Source organism: Octopus bimaculoides, chromosome 20 (assembly GCF_046866305.1).
Source record: "Octopus bimaculoides isolate indiv1 chromosome 20, ASM4686630v1, whole genome shotgun sequence".
In the NCBI taxonomy this organism is placed as follows: Eukaryota; Metazoa; Mollusca; class Cephalopoda; order Octopoda; family Octopodidae; genus Octopus; species Octopus bimaculoides.
The window spans coordinates 2,087,713-2,106,313 of NC_142947.1; the positions used below are offsets into that span (position 1 = coordinate 2,087,713).

Below are 18,601 nucleotides of genomic sequence, written 5' to 3' on the forward strand. Positions count from 1 at the left end.
TAATCTTAGTCTTTTTTTAGTTTCTTTTATAATTAATTAATTATTTTAACATGTTCCAATAAGATTTTGTCTTCAATGTTCACTTAGATATTTGCATGTATGTGCACAGATGTGTGTATATATATATATATATATATATATATATATATATATATAAATGCATGTAAATATTGATACTGCTTCCTCAGATGTGTGTATGTGTGTGTATATATATATATATACATACATACACTATAAATGTTTGTGTATGTAGTCATGAATTTATAGTGGGTGTGTGTCAATATATATATATGCTATAAATTCATATGTATGTATGCTGTGTTTGTGTAAGTATACATGAAGATTATATGTATATATATATATATATATATATATATATATATATATATATATATATATATGGATATATATATATATATATATGTATATATATATATATGTATATACATATATTACTTATGGCAATGATCAAGGTGACGAGCTAAATCCATGGGTTGCGAAAATGACTGGCCACAGCATTCAAATGAAAATATAGAACGTCCCAGGCCATCTTCATTTTCGACTAATGTACACCTCAGAGGACGACGTCTTGTTATGGCCCAGTCCTTCGCCTTGTCATCCGGTTGCTCTTGCAGAAGTGCATTAGCAACGGACAACTTTGAATCTTCTTCGGTAACCGGGACCGCAGGGGGGATCAAGGAGAGGGGGTCAGACATGGAAATATTCCCAGTCACATCACTGATTCTCAGTCCGTATTGGTTGTCAGGCTGCTCCCCACAGAAGGTGTCGTGCGCTGGGGACACGTGTTCCATCTTGACGCTCACCAACGAATACGATGGAACTTCCATCTTGGATTTCGGTTCTACCATCGGCATCGTGTACAACATGGTTCCTTTCTCATAGAAGTTTGGTTGCATAGCCTCACAGCATGTGTGGGCCTGCTCTGGCGCCAAGGGCATCATTGCACCACCGGAAGGATATTCACCTGGGACTAAGCTTCTTTTGAAATCGTAGTCACTCTTCACATTTGGCATTATAGTAGGTAACACTGGGACTCTTGAAACAGATGGAGGTCTAACAGAAACAGCAGCTGTGGGATATGGCAATGGCGTCGATATTGGTAAGGTGGCTGTTGTGGCCGTCATTGTCATTTGTGGTGGTGTTATTAGTGGTGTTGCTGCTACTGCTGGTGTTGTCGTTGACATTGTTGTAATCATCCCAATAGGACAGGATGTCGGGATCAAAGCAAGGTTGAGCGGTGGAACGGTAGCAACAATTGGCCGCTCCAGGAGTTTGGTCAGTTGGATGGGTTCCGTTCGCATATCGAGCACTTCGGATTTCTTCGGCAAACCACCACCGGATTTATGACTCTCTTCTTCCACGGACACATCGGGAAAGGATGGTGTGTCGTATTTGAAATGAATCAAGTTCTTAAGGATCTCATCACGACGCGACATTACACTGGCTGCAGCAGGTTTCTCATCGGGAAGAGATTCTTGTTGCAGACAAGAATAATCTTTCTGGGGGTCAGGTAGAGTTCCCAGTACCTTACACACATCTGGATCCAATTTGGGCAAGATGCTAACAGGCTTCCTTAATTTCGGTGGATCTGGCAGTAGTCCTCGGTCAGCAGCCGCCATTTTAAGAAGACCGTAAGATGAATTCGACATTGGTCGATTCTTCTTCGGAGGAGACGGCGGCACTTTACGAACTTTCGCCGTCTTTGGAATTACTGTGTGTTTCTTGAGCACCTTCTGACCGAGAAATTTCTCTTGATCGTGTTTCTCCTTACTTTGCGAAGACGTACTGAACCGAAGTTTCAAGAAGTTCTTCAAAACGTGCTTCCTGTCCACTTTCATGTCCTCTTCAACGCTGCCACTATTAGAATTCTCATCTTTTGGCTCCACTTTCTTGCTACATCTTAAAGACTTCTTAGACTTTGATCCAGGAGCGGTTTCTGACAATTTCCGCTTTCTGTTGTTGTTGTTGTTGCCCTTCTCTTTCGTCTCTTCCTCACATCTTTCCGCTGCAGAGTCTTTCTCTTTCGTGGTGGCATTTTGATTATTAAGCCGATCAGATTTATCACAAGACAAAGGTTTTGATGATGACGAGGACGCAGACGATGACGATGACGATAACGATGATGATGAAGATGACAACGAAGATGATGATGAGGAAGATGATGACAGAGATGATGACGGTAACGAGTGTCGAGTATTTGAAGATGCTGTCTGTGGAGATGATACAGTTGTGGAAGATGATGTATGCTGAAGTTTGTCCTTAGACTTGCCAGGACTCTCAGACAAAGATGAAATGAAGTCATCACAGAAATATTTTACAGGTTTCTTACACTTCCGCTTGGGCAGGGAACGGACACGTTCTAAGATTTTCAATTGTTCTTTGGGAGTTTTGCCATCCACTTCTGTAGACTGATTGTCAAGTGAAGGTTCATAGCTTCCACCAACATTGGTATTAACGATCACTCCTTCTGTTGATGTGAAACTATGATCTTCCCCTTGGTCACCAGCACTGTCCTTGGACACTTGTAGCAATTGGTCATTCTTACCATCAGTAAGCGCTCTTGTTTCACCCGACTGCACATCTTGCTGCTGTTGTTCACTCCTGCTACTATTATCGCTTTTACAGGCTCCAAAAATCGAGCTAATCTTCAAGTCATGTAAAGACTGTTTGGATGCAGGGATCACATCCTTAACATCCTCCTCATCATCATTATTACCATCTTCTTTGTGCCAGCAGTTTCTATTTTGGCCATTACCAGAACTTTCTACTAGTTTGTTTTTCTGATGGCTAGGAGAATATATCACAGCAGTACTAAGTTTGCTAGAATCAGCAGCAGTAACATCGGTAGATTCCACTTTAATTGGTTGTCCACTGACATAGTCACCATCAACTGTCACACATTGCCTGATAGTACGAGGCAACTTAATGAGGCTGCCATCCGTCTCGGAGCCATTGCTCATTTTCCCATCAGGCAATGCGTTTGGAAGAAATATGACCCTTTCTTGTTCGTGGAACTCTTGAGATTCAATAATTTCTGAGACTGGTGTCTGGCATTCAAGCATTTCATCTTCAGCCTCCCCACCCAACTCTTTTACATTCAGATCTTTATTCAACAACTGAATGTCTTTGAGCTCTTTCTCCAACTCTTCTTCTTCTTCTGTCAGCGGTGCCTCACTTTCTTTTCTCTTTTTGTTATCCTTCCTTTCACAACACAGTTCTTCATCTTTTTCACTTTGACTTCTGAGCTTCATCAAGCCATGTAGCATCTCCATTTTGCTCCCTTCATCACCACTTTGTGCTTTCTCTTCCTTATCTTTCAGCTTAACTTTGGAACTCGTCCGGTCAACTGTCACACCTTCAGCGGCCCCTTCAACAGCTACTCTCGGCTCCTCTTCTGTTACCATAACAACACTTCCAGCATCCACCTTCTTCGTGTCTTTAACTGCAGCTTTTTGCCCCTTGCCCTCATTCACAGCCACTGATTGATTATTACTTGATCTACCCTGCGTTTCTGAGTGTTCTATAGCAATGTCTTTCTTCTCTCTCTTCTTTCCATCTTCCCCAGGGAGGGCCACCACACCTGGCTGGGTACCAGACACAACACTACCCAATTCTGCTTTCACCTCTGGCTTCTTTTTATCAGCTCCTACATCAATTGTTTTTTTAACAAACTTTTTTTCCAAAGGTAACATATTCAAATGCTCTTTGGCCCTACTATTATCTTTGCAATCACCATGCAATTCATTCGTTTTAGAACTGAGTTTAGAAACTGAACACGCTGAAGACGAGCCATTTCCTACATCATCTTCAGATTGTATTATCTGAGTTATCGTAACCTCATCATCTAAATCCTTCTCGATCTTCACAGATTTCAAAGATACTGCCTTCTTGGAACTTGAGCTCAAATCTTGGCAGGTATTCTTTTCACCCACATCAGTGGCCTGCAACTGGTTTGAACATTCGGACCTTGTGGTAGGTTCCTGGGAGGGAGAAGTTACAACTTTATCTGTGGCTCCAAGAAGAGGAGATTTTGAATTCAACACTTGGGCGGTAGGTTTTTCAACTGTCAGTGCCACACCATAAACAAAGACCGATTCGTTATCATTACCAGAAGAAGTACTCCTCTTGGAACCATCAACAGTGAGAGTGGAAAGTGGTTTATCTGTGACTAGCATCAACATGTTCTCCTTACTCGCTGCTGGCGACATTTTCAAACTGGTTGGTGAGTCTTTTGATGAAGAATTTTCCTTGGCAACTGAAGAAGAAGAAGATGCAGAAAGAAGTTTTTCTGTGACTGTCGCAGGCAGTTTCCTTTTCCTTGATGCTGGTAATATCAGACCATTCATTAAATCCGTTGATGATGAAGCAGTTTTTCTGCCAACACCGTTATCACCACCACCACTACTACTACCACTACAATCAGTGGTATCGGCAGAAAGCTGCTTAATGCCATCAGGCTGTTGACGTACGCTGACCACACCAACTTTATCATTATCAACTTCCATGGAATCTGATGAGAACTGTTTCCTCTGGGACACATTCTTCAGCTGCTTACTACATCCCGTTTGCTCTGCTTTTGCACCATACCGTCGACATTGTTCAGGCTGTGGAGGATGAGATTTCATTATGTTTACAGATCTCGTTTTAGATTCGGAGACAGATTTAGATTTGTTTCCGTGAGCGAAGAAGCATTTATGTTTGGCAAGGGTTTTACTCCGACTGTAACAATGGCAACAATTGGAGCACTGGAACAATCTCTTCTCATTTTGATGCTGACGACTGTGCACACGGAGATTACACAGATACGAGAACTTTTTAAGACAAGCAGAACACTGAAATTGTCCTTTCCCTGGGAAGAGAGAAAAAAAAAAAAAAAAAAAAAAACACATTAGCAAAAACATAAAACTTAAGAAATACAACAAAAATTAATCAACAAATAATTTCTATCTTTTTTTTTTTTTAACCATTTAGCATTCAGATTCTGTTATCAAATGTAATGCTTACATATTTACAGCATTTTCAATTACTCATACAAGACAGATATAATAAGAATAAAGCATTGAAAATCAAAAAAAAAAAAAAACATAACAGAGGTCAATTTGTTTGACCAGGCCTTTTCAAGCCCCAGCATGGCCACAATCAAAATGACTGAAACAAGTAAAAGATAGGAAATTGATGCATTTTCTTTCACTTGGTTCAGTCATTTAGACTGTGGCCATGCTGGAGCACCACCTTAAAGGATTTTAATTGAGGAAATCGACCCCACGACTTATTCTTTGTAAGCCTTGTACTTATTCTATCGGTCTCTTTTGCGAAACCGCTAGCATCAGCGATGGGGGGGGGGAGACAAACAGACACAAAGACAAACACACACACACACACATATATATATATATATATATATATATATATATAAACGACAGGCTTCTTTCAGTTTCCGTCTTTCAGTTTCACTCACAAGGCTTTGGTCAGCCCGAGGCTATAGTAGAAGACAAAGGTGCTATGCAGTGGGACTGAACCCGGAACCATGTGGTTGGGAAACAAGCTTCTTACCACACAGCCATGCCTGTGCCTGAACAAGTGTGGAAGAACATTCTAGAACCTCCGGCTGTCTTCAGGATTGGTTCCTTAGAGACAACAGCACACCATAAACAAGACAGAAGAACCACAGAAGGTGAATAGATTAGCAAGAAATAAATACAACTTCAAAATAGTCGTGGCTGTGCGGTAAGAGGCTTGCTTTCCAACCGCAAGGTTTCAGGTTCTGTCCCACTGTGTGACACCTTGGGCAAGTGCCTTCTACTTTAGCCTTGGGCCAAATAAGGCCTTGTGAGTGCATTTAGTACATGGAAATCGAAAGAAGCCTGTTGTGCGCGTGCGCGTGTATGCTTGCCCCTAATCACCATGTGACAACCAGTGTTAGTTTGTTTACGTCCCTGTAACTTATCGATTCAGCATATGAGTTCAACGTAATAAATAGCAGGCTTTCCAAAACAAAAAAATAAGCAGTGGTGTCAATTTGTTTGACTAAACTCAAGGCGATGCCCCAGCATGGCCACAGTACAATGATTGAAACAAGTGTGTGTGTGTGTGTGTGTGTGTGTGTGTGTGTGTGTGTGTGTGTGTGAACAATTTATATACATTCTTTCTATGTCCTGAATATGATGAAAAATATATGAATTAAAACAGAGAATAAAACTGATTTCCATAGGAACTTGAAAAGAGAAAATTATTTGAAAGAAGAATTGGTTGATTTGTGAAGAAAAGGAATAAAAATGTACCTTTTTGGGGGTTGGACTGATTTTTTGTTTTTTCTTTTAAGTAATGAAGTTTCTTTGAGACGGAAACATTTTTTAAATATTTGTTGTAACGGAGATGACAGAAAAAAAGGGGAAAAATAAATATTAAAGGAATAAAAGAGAAGTTTTTGGAGGTTTTCTTTTTAACTTGGAGGAAAAACTTTGTGTGTGTATGTGGCAGTGTTTGTATGTGTTAGTGTGTGTGTGTGGTGTATCAGTATGTGTGTGTGTGTCTAGTGTGCATCTGTGTATATATGTATGTGTATATGCGTCTGTGAGTGCATTAAACAAATTTTCTCAAAATAATAAGAGAGCATCGAATATGGGAGGCAACTCTTGCAATAGTTCTACACAAATATTTTCCCTTTATCTAACTTGGGCAGAGATACGAAGAGAGAGAAATAGAGAGAGAAGAACGGGACAATGGAGTGAGAGAGGAAAGATATGAGAAGGCAGAGGAGAGACTGGTTAAAAAAAAATAAAAGACACAAGGAAAACATGGAAGGAGAGAGAAATGAGGAGTGAAGGATGAGAAGAGGGAGGATGGAATGATGAAAAGACGAAGGAGGAGGGAGACGAGAACAGGGAGAGAGGGGAAGAGAGGATCGTTTATTTGAAGCTGGAAATGATTCTTTCCGTTATTCCTCAGTTTTAACTATTTGTTTCTTTCTTTCAAGAATTATACGAATATTTGAATGTGTGTGCGCGTGCGTGCGTGTGTCTGTAATGCTTAATACTTTCGGCAAATCCGATGATTCATTCACTCCATCGCCGACCTTCAACTGCGGTACAAAACGGAAGTGACGTAGAGAAGAGCAGCGTCTCGGACGACAAAATAAATCAATATATAAATAAATGTGTGCGCGCGTGCGAGCGTGTGTATGTGTGTGTGTGTGTGTGTTGGTAATCCCTAGTAGTCCGGTTAGGGTCAGGGTTTTAGGATTTGGGTTAGGGAATTCCGTCCCTAACCGTAACCGTAACCCTAAACACTAACCCTAAAACCCTAACACCGTAGTGAAGATCGTGCGGACTCGTATCGAAAGATCGCACGCACACCCTCCATCAAATCGACGTAGTCTGAACAGGTGTACGGTGCACCCTTCTGTTATGCCACCCGGTCTACTAAGCCAGCTATTACCAACTGAGTCCCCACCCACCCAGCCGAAATGCCGCCACACACCATGCACGGGTCCCAAGTACCCAAGTGGTCGCAGAAACAACGAAAGACGAAGTGTTTTTTTACGCCAACCGGTCTGGACATTGACCCCACACGATCTCGTGATCGTAAGAGCAACACCCTGACCACAGGGGTATGCGCCATCACATATGGTTTTGTGGAAAAAAAGTTTGCTGCAAACCACAGGGTTCCAATTTCAGTTTCAATGTGTGAGGATTTGGTAAATGGAAACTGAAAGAAGCCCACCGTGTGTGTATGCGCGTGTGCGTGTGTCCCAACCACTGCTTGACAACTGGTGTTGATTTAAGGCGGTGCTACAGCATGGGCGCAGTCCAATGGCTGGAAAAAATTAGAAGATAAAAAACATTCGGCCGGGGTACAGAATATGTAGTACACCACCCGTTTTCGGTGTAACAAAAACCCTAACCCTATTCCTAACCCTTAAACACTGGGTGTACGTATTTTTTACTTTTTGCCAGACATTCATCTAAGTCACACATCTGAAGACATTACGGTCTTTTCTTTTCTTTTTTCTTTTTTTTTGGCATACTCTATCATTACTTTATTTCCGACGCTATTCTATAGGAACACATACACTGTTCTACTTCACCGTATCAAAACCAACCAGGAAGGCGCTACATCGGCTAGAAATAGCAGCCAAATTTTTTCCTTCAGATACTGTCCCACCGATTAAAAGGAAGGACGTATTTCCCCAAACCACATTATTTATTATTCGGAAAACTAAGAAAGAATGATCGGGACAGACACGTCTTTCATCATAGATCTGCAAGACAACTACTACTACTACAACCACAAGCTGCATTGTCGCTCAAACTGCTAGAAATAGCAGCCAAATCTCCTTCAAACTGCAGTCTTAAAGGAAACGTGGTATAAGACATTGTACTTCTACAATGTCTATCAGACAGAATGGTCTGAGGGCAGCCAGAGCGGTGGGTAGTTCAGCTGTTGTTTAGCTGTTGGTCAAACAGATAGACTAAGAGATATACTGACCAAACAGATAGACCTGTAATCAATGATAGCTATCCCATGTGTTTGATGTTGTTTTCAGGTACACAATGCATCTAAGACTACATTATCGAATGTGTCCTTTTTTTTTCAGGAAGTTATGCATGTGATTTGAGTGAGATTTGGCTGCTGTTTCTATAATGTGTCGTGACAGGATACAGACATGACTAAATATGTTATGCGACCTTTGTAAACAAAAGGCTCGTATATATGGTGTCGTTTGTAGTTCAATAGACTGCAAACCCCACTAGAAAACAAGTTTGCTACAAAAATGGTGCCAGCAGCACAAAACTCTGACCCATGCAAGCACAGAAAAGTAGACGTTAAGACAACAATGATGATAGACCAAGCTCATAGTTCCCTTTTCTGAAACCCACTGGTAATAGATTTATTGTATTTTCCAGAAAACAAAGTGACATAGCATGTAGTGTTAACATTCAAACATCCTCGCTATCCTTCCAAATCCCTGTTGCATTTCACATAGAATTTCCAGTCCCCTAAAATCATCTTGGTGTAGTTGACCTATCTTCATTGGCCAGAAATTCTGGACTGCAAAATTTCGACTTACATACAGGAGAATATGGTATATCACCAGTAATTACTGTTTTCTTGATTGGTCATACTCGGGACAGTATAGTTTACACAATCAAGCCAAGTGAAATTGTAGTCGTGGCTGATGCTGGTGGCACATAACTGGGATCCGTGCTGGTGGCACATAACTGGGATCCGTGCTGGTGGCACATAAAAAACACCTTTTGAGTGTGGGGCCTCACAGAGGCAATGACCGAAACTGTTGACATTATGTTGTGCTTGAGAAGAAGATCCATCAAGCCAAGTTAAAATCGCAGTTGTGGCAGATACTGGTGTCACACAAATGGCACATAAAAGCACCGTTACACTTTCTGAGTGGTTGGCGTTAGGAAGGAGATCGAATCTATACCAGTAGGGAAAACGGAACCCCAAATGGCGATGATCTCCCTCAAATGACACATTGGCCAAAAAAGACAGGATGGCCAAGGCCAAAAGACTTTTCATCAGGATTCTTAAATTCTTATTGGTTCATTCCAGTTCGCTGTAGTGACTATAAAGAGATAACTATGAGTAGCCTCCCTTGTATCACAATCTGAAGACTGTCACAAGAGGAATTTGGTAATAAACTATATTTAGAGAGAGAGAGAGAGAGTGGTTATTGCAGCAATTATGTTCCATAGATATTTCCATAACAGCAATGCCAAATGAATAAGGCATTAGAAATGGTCCTACACACACAAACAGCATGGCTGTGTGGTTGGGAAGTGAACTTCCCAAGTAAATGGTTCCAGGTTCACTCCCAGTGCATGGGGCACTTTGACCAAGTGGTTTGTTTTTTTTTTCTTTTTACTTAAGCTGACTGAAAGCTTTGCGAGTGAATTTGGGAGATGGAAACTGAAAGAAGCCTATCACGAGTGCGTGTGTGCAGGTTTCAACAGCTGGATGCCCTTCCTTACGCCAACCACTCCGGGGCCAGTCATGCAGCACTGGCAATGACTACACTCAAATGGTGCTTTTTACATGCCACTGGCATCGACCACACTTGAATGGTTTTCTTTTACATGCCACCGGCACAGGAGCCAGTCAGGTAGCACTGGCATCAACCACGCTTGAATGGTGCGTTTTAGGTGTCACAGGCACGGGTGCCAGTTAGGTGGCACTGGCATCAGCCACGACAAGGGTCTCACTTCACTCAACAGGTCTTCTCAAGCACAGCATATTGCCCAACAATTGAAGGGTACTTTTAAATGTAACCTTCAATCGTCATATAAGCCATGATGGTTCAGTTCTCATTTACTACAAAAACAGATATGGTCTTGGGGAAATATTACCTTGCCTGGCAACAGGAAGGGCAACCAGCCTCAATGAATACCATCTAACCCAGGGCTGACCGACCTGAGGCCCACGGACTACATGTGGCCTGCAGACTTATCAAACAGACAACAGGATCGTGAGACTGACTTGGTTTCAAGCTGTTTTGCTCATCCTCTGTCCTGAGCACCTGTTTATCAGAGTGATAACCAGGGTCTGCTCCAGCCAGCAATATACTGCAAACAAAGAGACCATCGGTCATCGATTTGAAATAAATATATACACATGTATACTTATGCACACACAGACAACACTTGACCAGCTAGAAACAGCAGCCAAATTACCGTAATATCACAGCTCCTTGTCTTAAAAAAAAATGGCCACATTAAATAGTATCTGCAAGTCTTAGATACTACAGTCAGAAAGCAAAAAAAAAAAAAACCATGAGAGGGTCATGGGTGGAATGTCGTTGACCAACAAGCCTGCTCAGTCTGGGCTCACCTTGATCTCAACGACAAGACCACTGGAATATTAAAAACATAAATACAGAAAGAGAACAAAGATAAGAAACGAAAAATAGGCGCAGGAGTGGCTGTGTGGTAAGTAGCTTACTTACCAACCACATAGTTCCAGGTTCAGTCCCAATGCGTAGCACCTTGGGCAAGTGTCTTGGGCTGACCAAAGCCTCATGAGTGGATTTGGTAGATGGAAACTGAAAGAAGCCCGTATATATATATGTGTGTGTGTCCACCATCGCTTGACAACCAACGCTAGTACGTTTACATCCTCATAATTTAGCAGTTCAGCAAAAAAGACCGATAGAATAAGTACTAGGCTTACAAAGTATAAGTCCTGGGGTCAATGTGTTCGACTAAAGGCAGGGCTCCAGCATGGCCACGGTCAAATGACTGAAACAAACAATGTAAGAATAAAAGAGCATAATTTACCTGTCGTATGTGTTTTAAGGTGCCGCTGAAGAAACTGCTTCGACATTGCCGATTGTCCGCAGAGCCGGCACTTGTACGGCCGGAGAGTATGGTGGACCAACATGTGGGCAGTGAATGTACATCGGCTGGAGAACTGAAGCTGACAGCTGAAACAGGTAAAATGCAGCCCTCGTTTTCTGTTCCTGATGCGACCACCACCACCGGTCCTACAAGTCCAACGGTCAAGCAACATCCTGGACGCCTTCTGCTTCGTGCATTGTTGTATTCGCAAGTAAGCCCCACAGCTTTTGCACTCGTTGTAGCTACTCCTCTTCTTATGATTATTATTATTATTATTATTATTTGAGATATCTTTGGTGGGGTTTCGCCGCCAACAGGAATAGCAGTATGTATCACACGGAATCTGACTGACTTTCTGTTGGTACGAAGATCTGGCAGGTGGCACCGACAAGGAATTCTTAGAACACGGTTGCACAAGAACTCTTGAGAAGCCAGAAACATTTGGACGAGGTGCAGGTAAAAAAGACTTATTTTTAACCTCAATATTTGCAACTATTGGCTGATGCTTATGAGATGAAAGTGGTTTATCTTCCACCTTAACATTAATCACTGTCATAAGTGGTTTATGACCAGACTTAGGATTACTATTAGGAACTGCTTGTGGTTGCTTTGGGATTAGAAGTGATTTAGGATTAGCTTTATAATTAGCATTAGCGACTGCTGACAGTTGTTTAGGAGCTGAATGTGATTTATGATCAGTCTTAGTATTGCTATTAACATCTGTTGACTGTTGTTTAGGAACTAGGGGTGACTTATGAACAGTCTTAGTACTGCTATTAACTGTTGACAGTTGTTTAGATGCTGGAAGTGATTTATGATCAGTCTTAGTACTGGTATTAACAGTATACAGTTGTTTAGATGTTGGAAGTGATTTATGATCAGTCTTAATATTGGTATTAACTGTTGACACTTGTTTGGATGCTGGAAGTGATTTATGATCAGTCTTAGTACTGGGATTAACCGTTGATAGTTGTTTGGATACTGGAAGTGATTTATATTCAGTCTTAATATTGGTATTAACTGTTGACACTTGTTTGGATGCTGGAAGTGACTTACGATCAGTCTTAATATTGGTATTAACTGTTGACTGCTGATTTGATGCTGGAAGCGACTTACGATCAGTCTTAATATTGGTATTAACTGTTGACTGCTGATTTGATGCTGGAAGCAACTTACGATCAGTCTTAGTACTGGTATTAACTGTTGACACTTGTTTGGATGCTGGAAGTGATTTATGATCAATCTTAGTACTGGTATTAACTGTTGACACTTGTTTGGATGCTGGAAGTGATTTATGATCAGTCTTAGTATTGGTATTAACTGTTGACAGTTGTTTGGATGCTGGAAATGATTTATGATCGGTCTTAGTACTGGTATTAACTGTTGACTGCTGTTTCGATGCTGGAAATGATTTATGATCAGTCTTAGTACTGGTATTAACTGTTGACTGCTGTTTAGATGCTGGAAGTGATTTATGATCAGTCTTAATATTGGTATTAACTGTTGACTGCTGATTTGATGCTGGAAGCGACTTACGATCAGTCTTAATATTGGTATTAACTGTTGACTGCTGATTTGATGCTGGAAGCGACTTACGATCAGTCTTAGTACTGGTATTAACCTCTGACTGTTGTTTAGATGCTAAAAATGATTTATGATCAGTCTTAGTATTACTATGAGCAACCTTACGCTGTTTAGGTGGTGAATGTGGCTTATCTTCAGTCTTAACATGAAGGACTGTCTGTAGTTTTCTGGGAGCTAGAAGTACTTTCTCTTTATTATTAACAGTACTAGTAGTGCTACTAACCACTGGCAATCGCTTATGGGGAGGCAATGGATCGGGTGCCACCAATTTAGCATCATTCGAAGTCTTTGACACTTTGTTACTAGCACAATTCCCCAAACCTTTCACATCAAGAGCAGCACTTTTCCCACTGGACTTATCTGAACGAGGTTTAGACACGACTTTAAGTCCATGTTTGCTACAGCCATCATTCATTGCACCAACTTTCTGAGAGCTATTCGCCGTGAAACTTGTCGTCTGAGTACTGCATGTTGAGTAAATTGGTGCATTTGGGACACGAGAAGTGCTATGAACAGACGTTTTATTACTTGAAGTAGTTGCAGAAGCAACTGGTGCGGCCAAAATAGTAGATGTGTTGACAGTGGTGTTGGTGCTGCGTTTAAGAGGAAATGGTGGAGAACAAACACTGGTTGAATTACCAACAGCTGTTGGCACTACAAAATTCTTGCTTTTGTCCTTGTTTGATGTGACATAAGAAACAGACATTGTCTTTTCCAGAGTTGAAGGAACAGATGTGGGTACACTATTAGTATGAAGAACAGGTTTATGTTGTTGAGGTTTTGATTTGGTTGGCTCGCTAGCAGTAACCAGCACCTTACCCTTTTTCACAGCAACATCCTGGCTCTGAGGAGGGACAGACTCTGAAGAATTGGGTTCCACCTTAATGTCAGTAACAGTCTTCAAAGTCTTTTTGTTTGTTTCCATATTCACAGGAACATTCAAGTTTTGAGGAGGGGCAGACTCTAAAGAATTAGGTTCTGTTTTACCGATAGTGACAGCTTTTAAAGCCCTTTTGTTTGTTTCCATTTTCAAAGGAAAGGAGGAGGGCTCTGAAGAATTTGGTTCCATCTTTATGTCAGCAATGGTTTTCAAAGTCTTTTTGCTTGTTTCTATATTTGCAGAAACATTCGGGTTTTGAAGAGGGCCATATTCAAAAGAATTTGGTTCTGTTTTAATGACAGTAACATTTTTCAAATTCTTTGCGTTTGGCTCCAAAGAAACAGGGGGATTATTAAGCAATGACTTGGGTGAACATTGCATTTTCTTCAATGAAACAACTGTTGAGGAATTATTTGAGACACTGCTTTGAGAAGGAAGGTGTTTCACATTCTGTTTTGAAGGCAACCTCTTGAGAGATTCTTTAGTAACTACAACTGAATGCTCGTTTTTAGTCTTGGAATTAGCACAAGATGAAGACAAAACTTTCTCAGATTTTATATTAAAAGAAACAGCTTCATTGCAGTTTTTAGTTACGTTCAAAGTTAATTCACTTTTATCAGTTTTAACTTTAGATGTGAAATTTTCAAGAGATTCTGCTGACTGTGAAAGTACAATTTTCTCTTTGGTAATATTGTCAGCTGAATTCTTGCCATAAATTTTAACACCTGTGTTGTAGGAATGATTGCTCTTGGATTTAATGACAGGTGAACAGTTATTATTTTCCTCAAATTTCTCAGACTTCACTTCCACCATCAAATCAGACCCACCTGTGTTGGTGTTTCTAACGGGAATATCCTTAATTAAAGACAGTTTCGAATCAACAGCTTTCTTCTGAGTTGAACTTGCACAAGAAGGAGCAGTGGCCAGTTGGTGAGTCCCAACCACATCCTTTTTACTCAGTTTGCTTGATGGGCAAGAATATATTAAGGAAAACTGTTTCTTCGGTCCTACTGAACTGTTTTCGTTTGATTTTGCAGCTGAAGAAATCTTCATTACACCATTACCTTCCTCGCTAGTATCATGCAACTTGTTTTCATTCTTCACTTTTACTTTCTCCAAGCTGTTATTTTTCAAAGACATTTGCACGTTACCTTTACCAATTCCAGGATTAACAGCTAATTGCTCAGGCTTCCCTCCTAAATTCGTTTTGGACGATTTACTGTGTTGCTGTTCTATAAGAGCAGGGATATCCTGATCCTTCTTCCCACCAGCATCTGATGCCAAAGTTTCAACAGAAGCACTAACATTTGTAGCAGATTCTTTTAATTTTGGAAAACTCTTAGTGTCATTGGTTTGCAACTGTGGCTGGGGACTGTGGAACAAAGTGGAAGAACCATCAGTGGCTTCGGCTTTTTCTTTCGTCACATTCTTCAATGATTCTGGAGTCAATAAGCTACGAGCAGGAATACCATTTTCTTTGTAGTCATGGAGAGATTGTACAAGAACATTATTTAAATTAACAACAGAATTATTAGCTTCGCTTTTGGCAGTTATCTGTGGACGACCAGCCTTTGAACAACTCCCTTTGCCATTTTTCACATCGTGGTATTCAGTTACAGAACAAGTGCTTTTGTTGCTATCATAGATATTAGTGCCGGTGTCATTCTTTGATACCAGGTAGACGGTAACAAAAGGTTTCCTACTCGTCTTATTGTTCAGTATTACCATTCTGTTTCGCTGGAGATCTAGAGTTCCAGATGATATATCGATTTTTTGATTGGCATTCCCTAATAATTTCTCAGGCGGACCCTTTGTGAGGTCTATCAATGACTTTTTTGGAACAAAGGTGTTTTTGCTATTGGACAAAAGACTTGAAGACAATTTCATTTCATTCTTTTCTGTTGTAGATTTTGAAGTTACATTGACAGCATCTGAATGTGAAGACGACGATGATGATGATGATGATGATGAAGAAGTAGAAGAGGAAGAAGAGAGTGTTTTTGAATCAGAGACATTAAAATTCTTATCCCTGTTGCTGTAGAGATTGTCCTGAGACAACAGAGATGATGACAGTGTAGCTGTGACAGTTGCATCAGGTTTAGGGTTCACATTGCCTCGAGGAGAATAAGTCTTTCCATATTTCCTATGACTCTTCCCAGGTAGAGGGGTCAGGTTGCCGTGAGCAGAGTAAGTCTTACCATAACGATGGATATACGTCTGATTCTGAAATGGCGACGTGCAAACTTTAACCTCATCCAAGCTATCTTCTTTCTGTAGCGACAAACTCAGTGGAGAAGTTGTTTCGTCTTGGGATAATTTGGAACTACTTAATGAAGCACTGGTTACTGATGCTGCCTTGGAGACTCGAGGTGTTAGAGCAGGGCTCCGATGAAGACTTTGTTCACTTAAAGTAGAAGTTTTTTTTAACTCAGAGCCGAGTTTGTTTTCAGAAGACAAAGTCGATTTATTGGGAACAGAGTCATTCTTGACTTTGCCTGAGGAATGTGTTGAGACTATGAGCTGAGGATTAGAGTTAGCTGTACAAACCCTCTCTGTGGACCTAGATCCATCACTGGATTTCGGTTGAATAAATGGAGTTGAGCCATCGCTTGAGGTAAGCTTTGGGCCCCTAGGTTTGGCATTAATGTCTGTTACATTGTCTATCTTACTAGAATTGGTTAATTCTCCAGATTTGAAATTAATATCTGAAGTGGCATCTTCATCGGTGAAAAGTGTCACATCGTTTTCACCAGACCACGTCATATCATTATCTGAGGAAACGTTTGATTGACTAGATGCAGCATAATTACGGGGCCACACGCAGTCCCTTTCTGAGAGAAAGTTCATGTTGTATTTAGGTTTTGTGTCTGATGTGGTAGCTTTATTAAGGGTTAAGACACTGCCAAATCCAGTTTCAGTGTTTGCCATATTGCTGCTGCTACTGCTGCTGGTGGTGTCAGATGAACAAGCCATGGTAACGGTTTTGAGATTAACATGAAGACAGAGCCATCAAGTGGTAGAATTATTTACAGGAGAATATCCACTAAATCTTCTGCAAGTTTGGAAAGGGAAGAGATTGTTAAACATCTATTTTAGTTAAACTTATCCAATATTGAAATCCATTAAGAATTATTTTGGAATCATTAGAAAGGAAGAACAAATTTTGTTTTGTTTTTTCTTTTACAGCTGAGGGCAAATTTCTTTTCCTTTGCATTTCCTGATAGCTTTCTTTGTAATTTGCACTTAAAAAGACAGGAATTGTGAATTCTTTAAAATGACATGACCAGAAGGTTAGGTTTAACTTGTGTCAGGTGATGGTACACTGTTCTGAATTTACAAGGGGTCACAGAGATGGTACTGCATGCTAATTGGAGGTAATATAAAAATCATCCTGTGGTGCAGAACAAGGAAAGGTGGTTACTACGACGACAACAACCATCTGGCTGAGTTCTTTAACTACTGCTACTAACCATTAATAAATGTTTGTTAGAGACTAACGATCCAATCAGATGTTCAGTTGGTATCTCCAAAAACAGTTACTTTTCTAACTCAGATTCATAATTCCAATAACGTAACACAGAAACAACACAAAGGAGTAATTATTTCAAGTCCAATATTGTCATTTTCTTTCGAGATGTATTGTAATACTTATGGCGATTGTTAGAGCCCATAGTAGTTCAGATCTTCTTCTTCTGCTTTTTATCTCTAAACCGAAGTTTCTCAGCATTCATATTGGAGGTGAAACTGCAAGTAAATGAAAATGAAAATATGGATAAATATACGTTTAACAATTGTATTCTTTAAATTATGATAAACTCATTACAGTTCTATATTTAAGAGATGAGGAATTATACATATTATTTACATTTGACAGATATTTGTCCTCATCTTGTTTGTTGTTAACACAACGTTTCGGTTGATATACCCTCCAGCCTTCATCAGGTGTCTTGGGGAAATTTCGAACCTGGGTTCTCATTCCTAAGGTATGTTGTTATTATTATTATTCAGGTCACTGCCTGGAATCGAATTCGGAATCTTGGGGTTAGTAGCCTGCGCTCTTAACCACTACGCCATATGCCTGTGGGCAAGGTTAAAGGGATGTAAACACACTAATACCGGTTGTCAAGGGGTGAAGGAAACACACACACACAAAGGGTTTCCTGCAGTCTCTATCTACCAAATCCATTCACAAGGCTTTGGTCGACTCAAGGCTATAGTAGAAGGCACCTGAACCCGGAACCAAGCTTAACACACAGCCACACTTGCACCAATGTTCGTACGTTAATTTTTATTTTCCTTGCTACGGCTCAGATAATGGCATTTTCTTCAAAGGTTTAGTCAGACCTTACTAGCTTCAAATAACTATTTTATCGATATCAAAGCGAACAGCTATGTTGCGTATTTCCCACAATCTCATGAAGGGACGCAACTCGATATACATCGTTTTACACACACCAATAACCCGCAGTTTTCTCCTAAGTCCCACACAAAGCATCGATCGAATCGTGGCTACAGAAAAAAAGAAAAACACCTGAACTAAACGCCGAGCAGTGGAATCGAACCCAGATATGCGTGGCTGGCAGCAAAACGAACGTTTCTAACCACACGTCTAAATGTTTCCAAAGACCTAAAATTTAGAACGGAAATCGTGCGCGTTTACTTTTCTGCGTGTGTGTGTGTATGTTTGTTTTTGCCTCTATACCCTGCTTGCACCCATGTGCGCGACCCGATATCTGTGTATGTGTGTGTGTGTCTATGTATGTAT

The 18,601-nt window shown here is 40.6% G+C and overlaps 1 protein-coding gene across 5 annotated transcripts in view; it reads right to left on the minus strand.

Moving 5' to 3' along the window:
- Positions 1–366: 366 nt before the first annotated feature.
- LOC106881247 (uncharacterized) overlaps positions 367–18,601 on the minus strand; it is a 39,402-nt gene continuing 21,167 nt past the window's right edge. For all 5 annotated transcript variants that reach the window (XM_014931562.3, XM_014931560.3, XM_089337874.1 and 2 more), the window contains 2 exons: positions 11,313–17,580; positions 367–4,870 (listed from right to left, as the gene is read on the minus strand). In XM_014931562.3, coding sequence (XP_014787048.2) covers positions 453–4,870; positions 11,313–16,809 — 9,915 coding nt within the window. In that variant the 5' untranslated portion in view covers positions 16,810–17,580 and the 3' untranslated portion in view covers positions 367–452. The remainder of the gene's footprint in view (positions 4,871–11,312; positions 17,581–18,601) is intronic.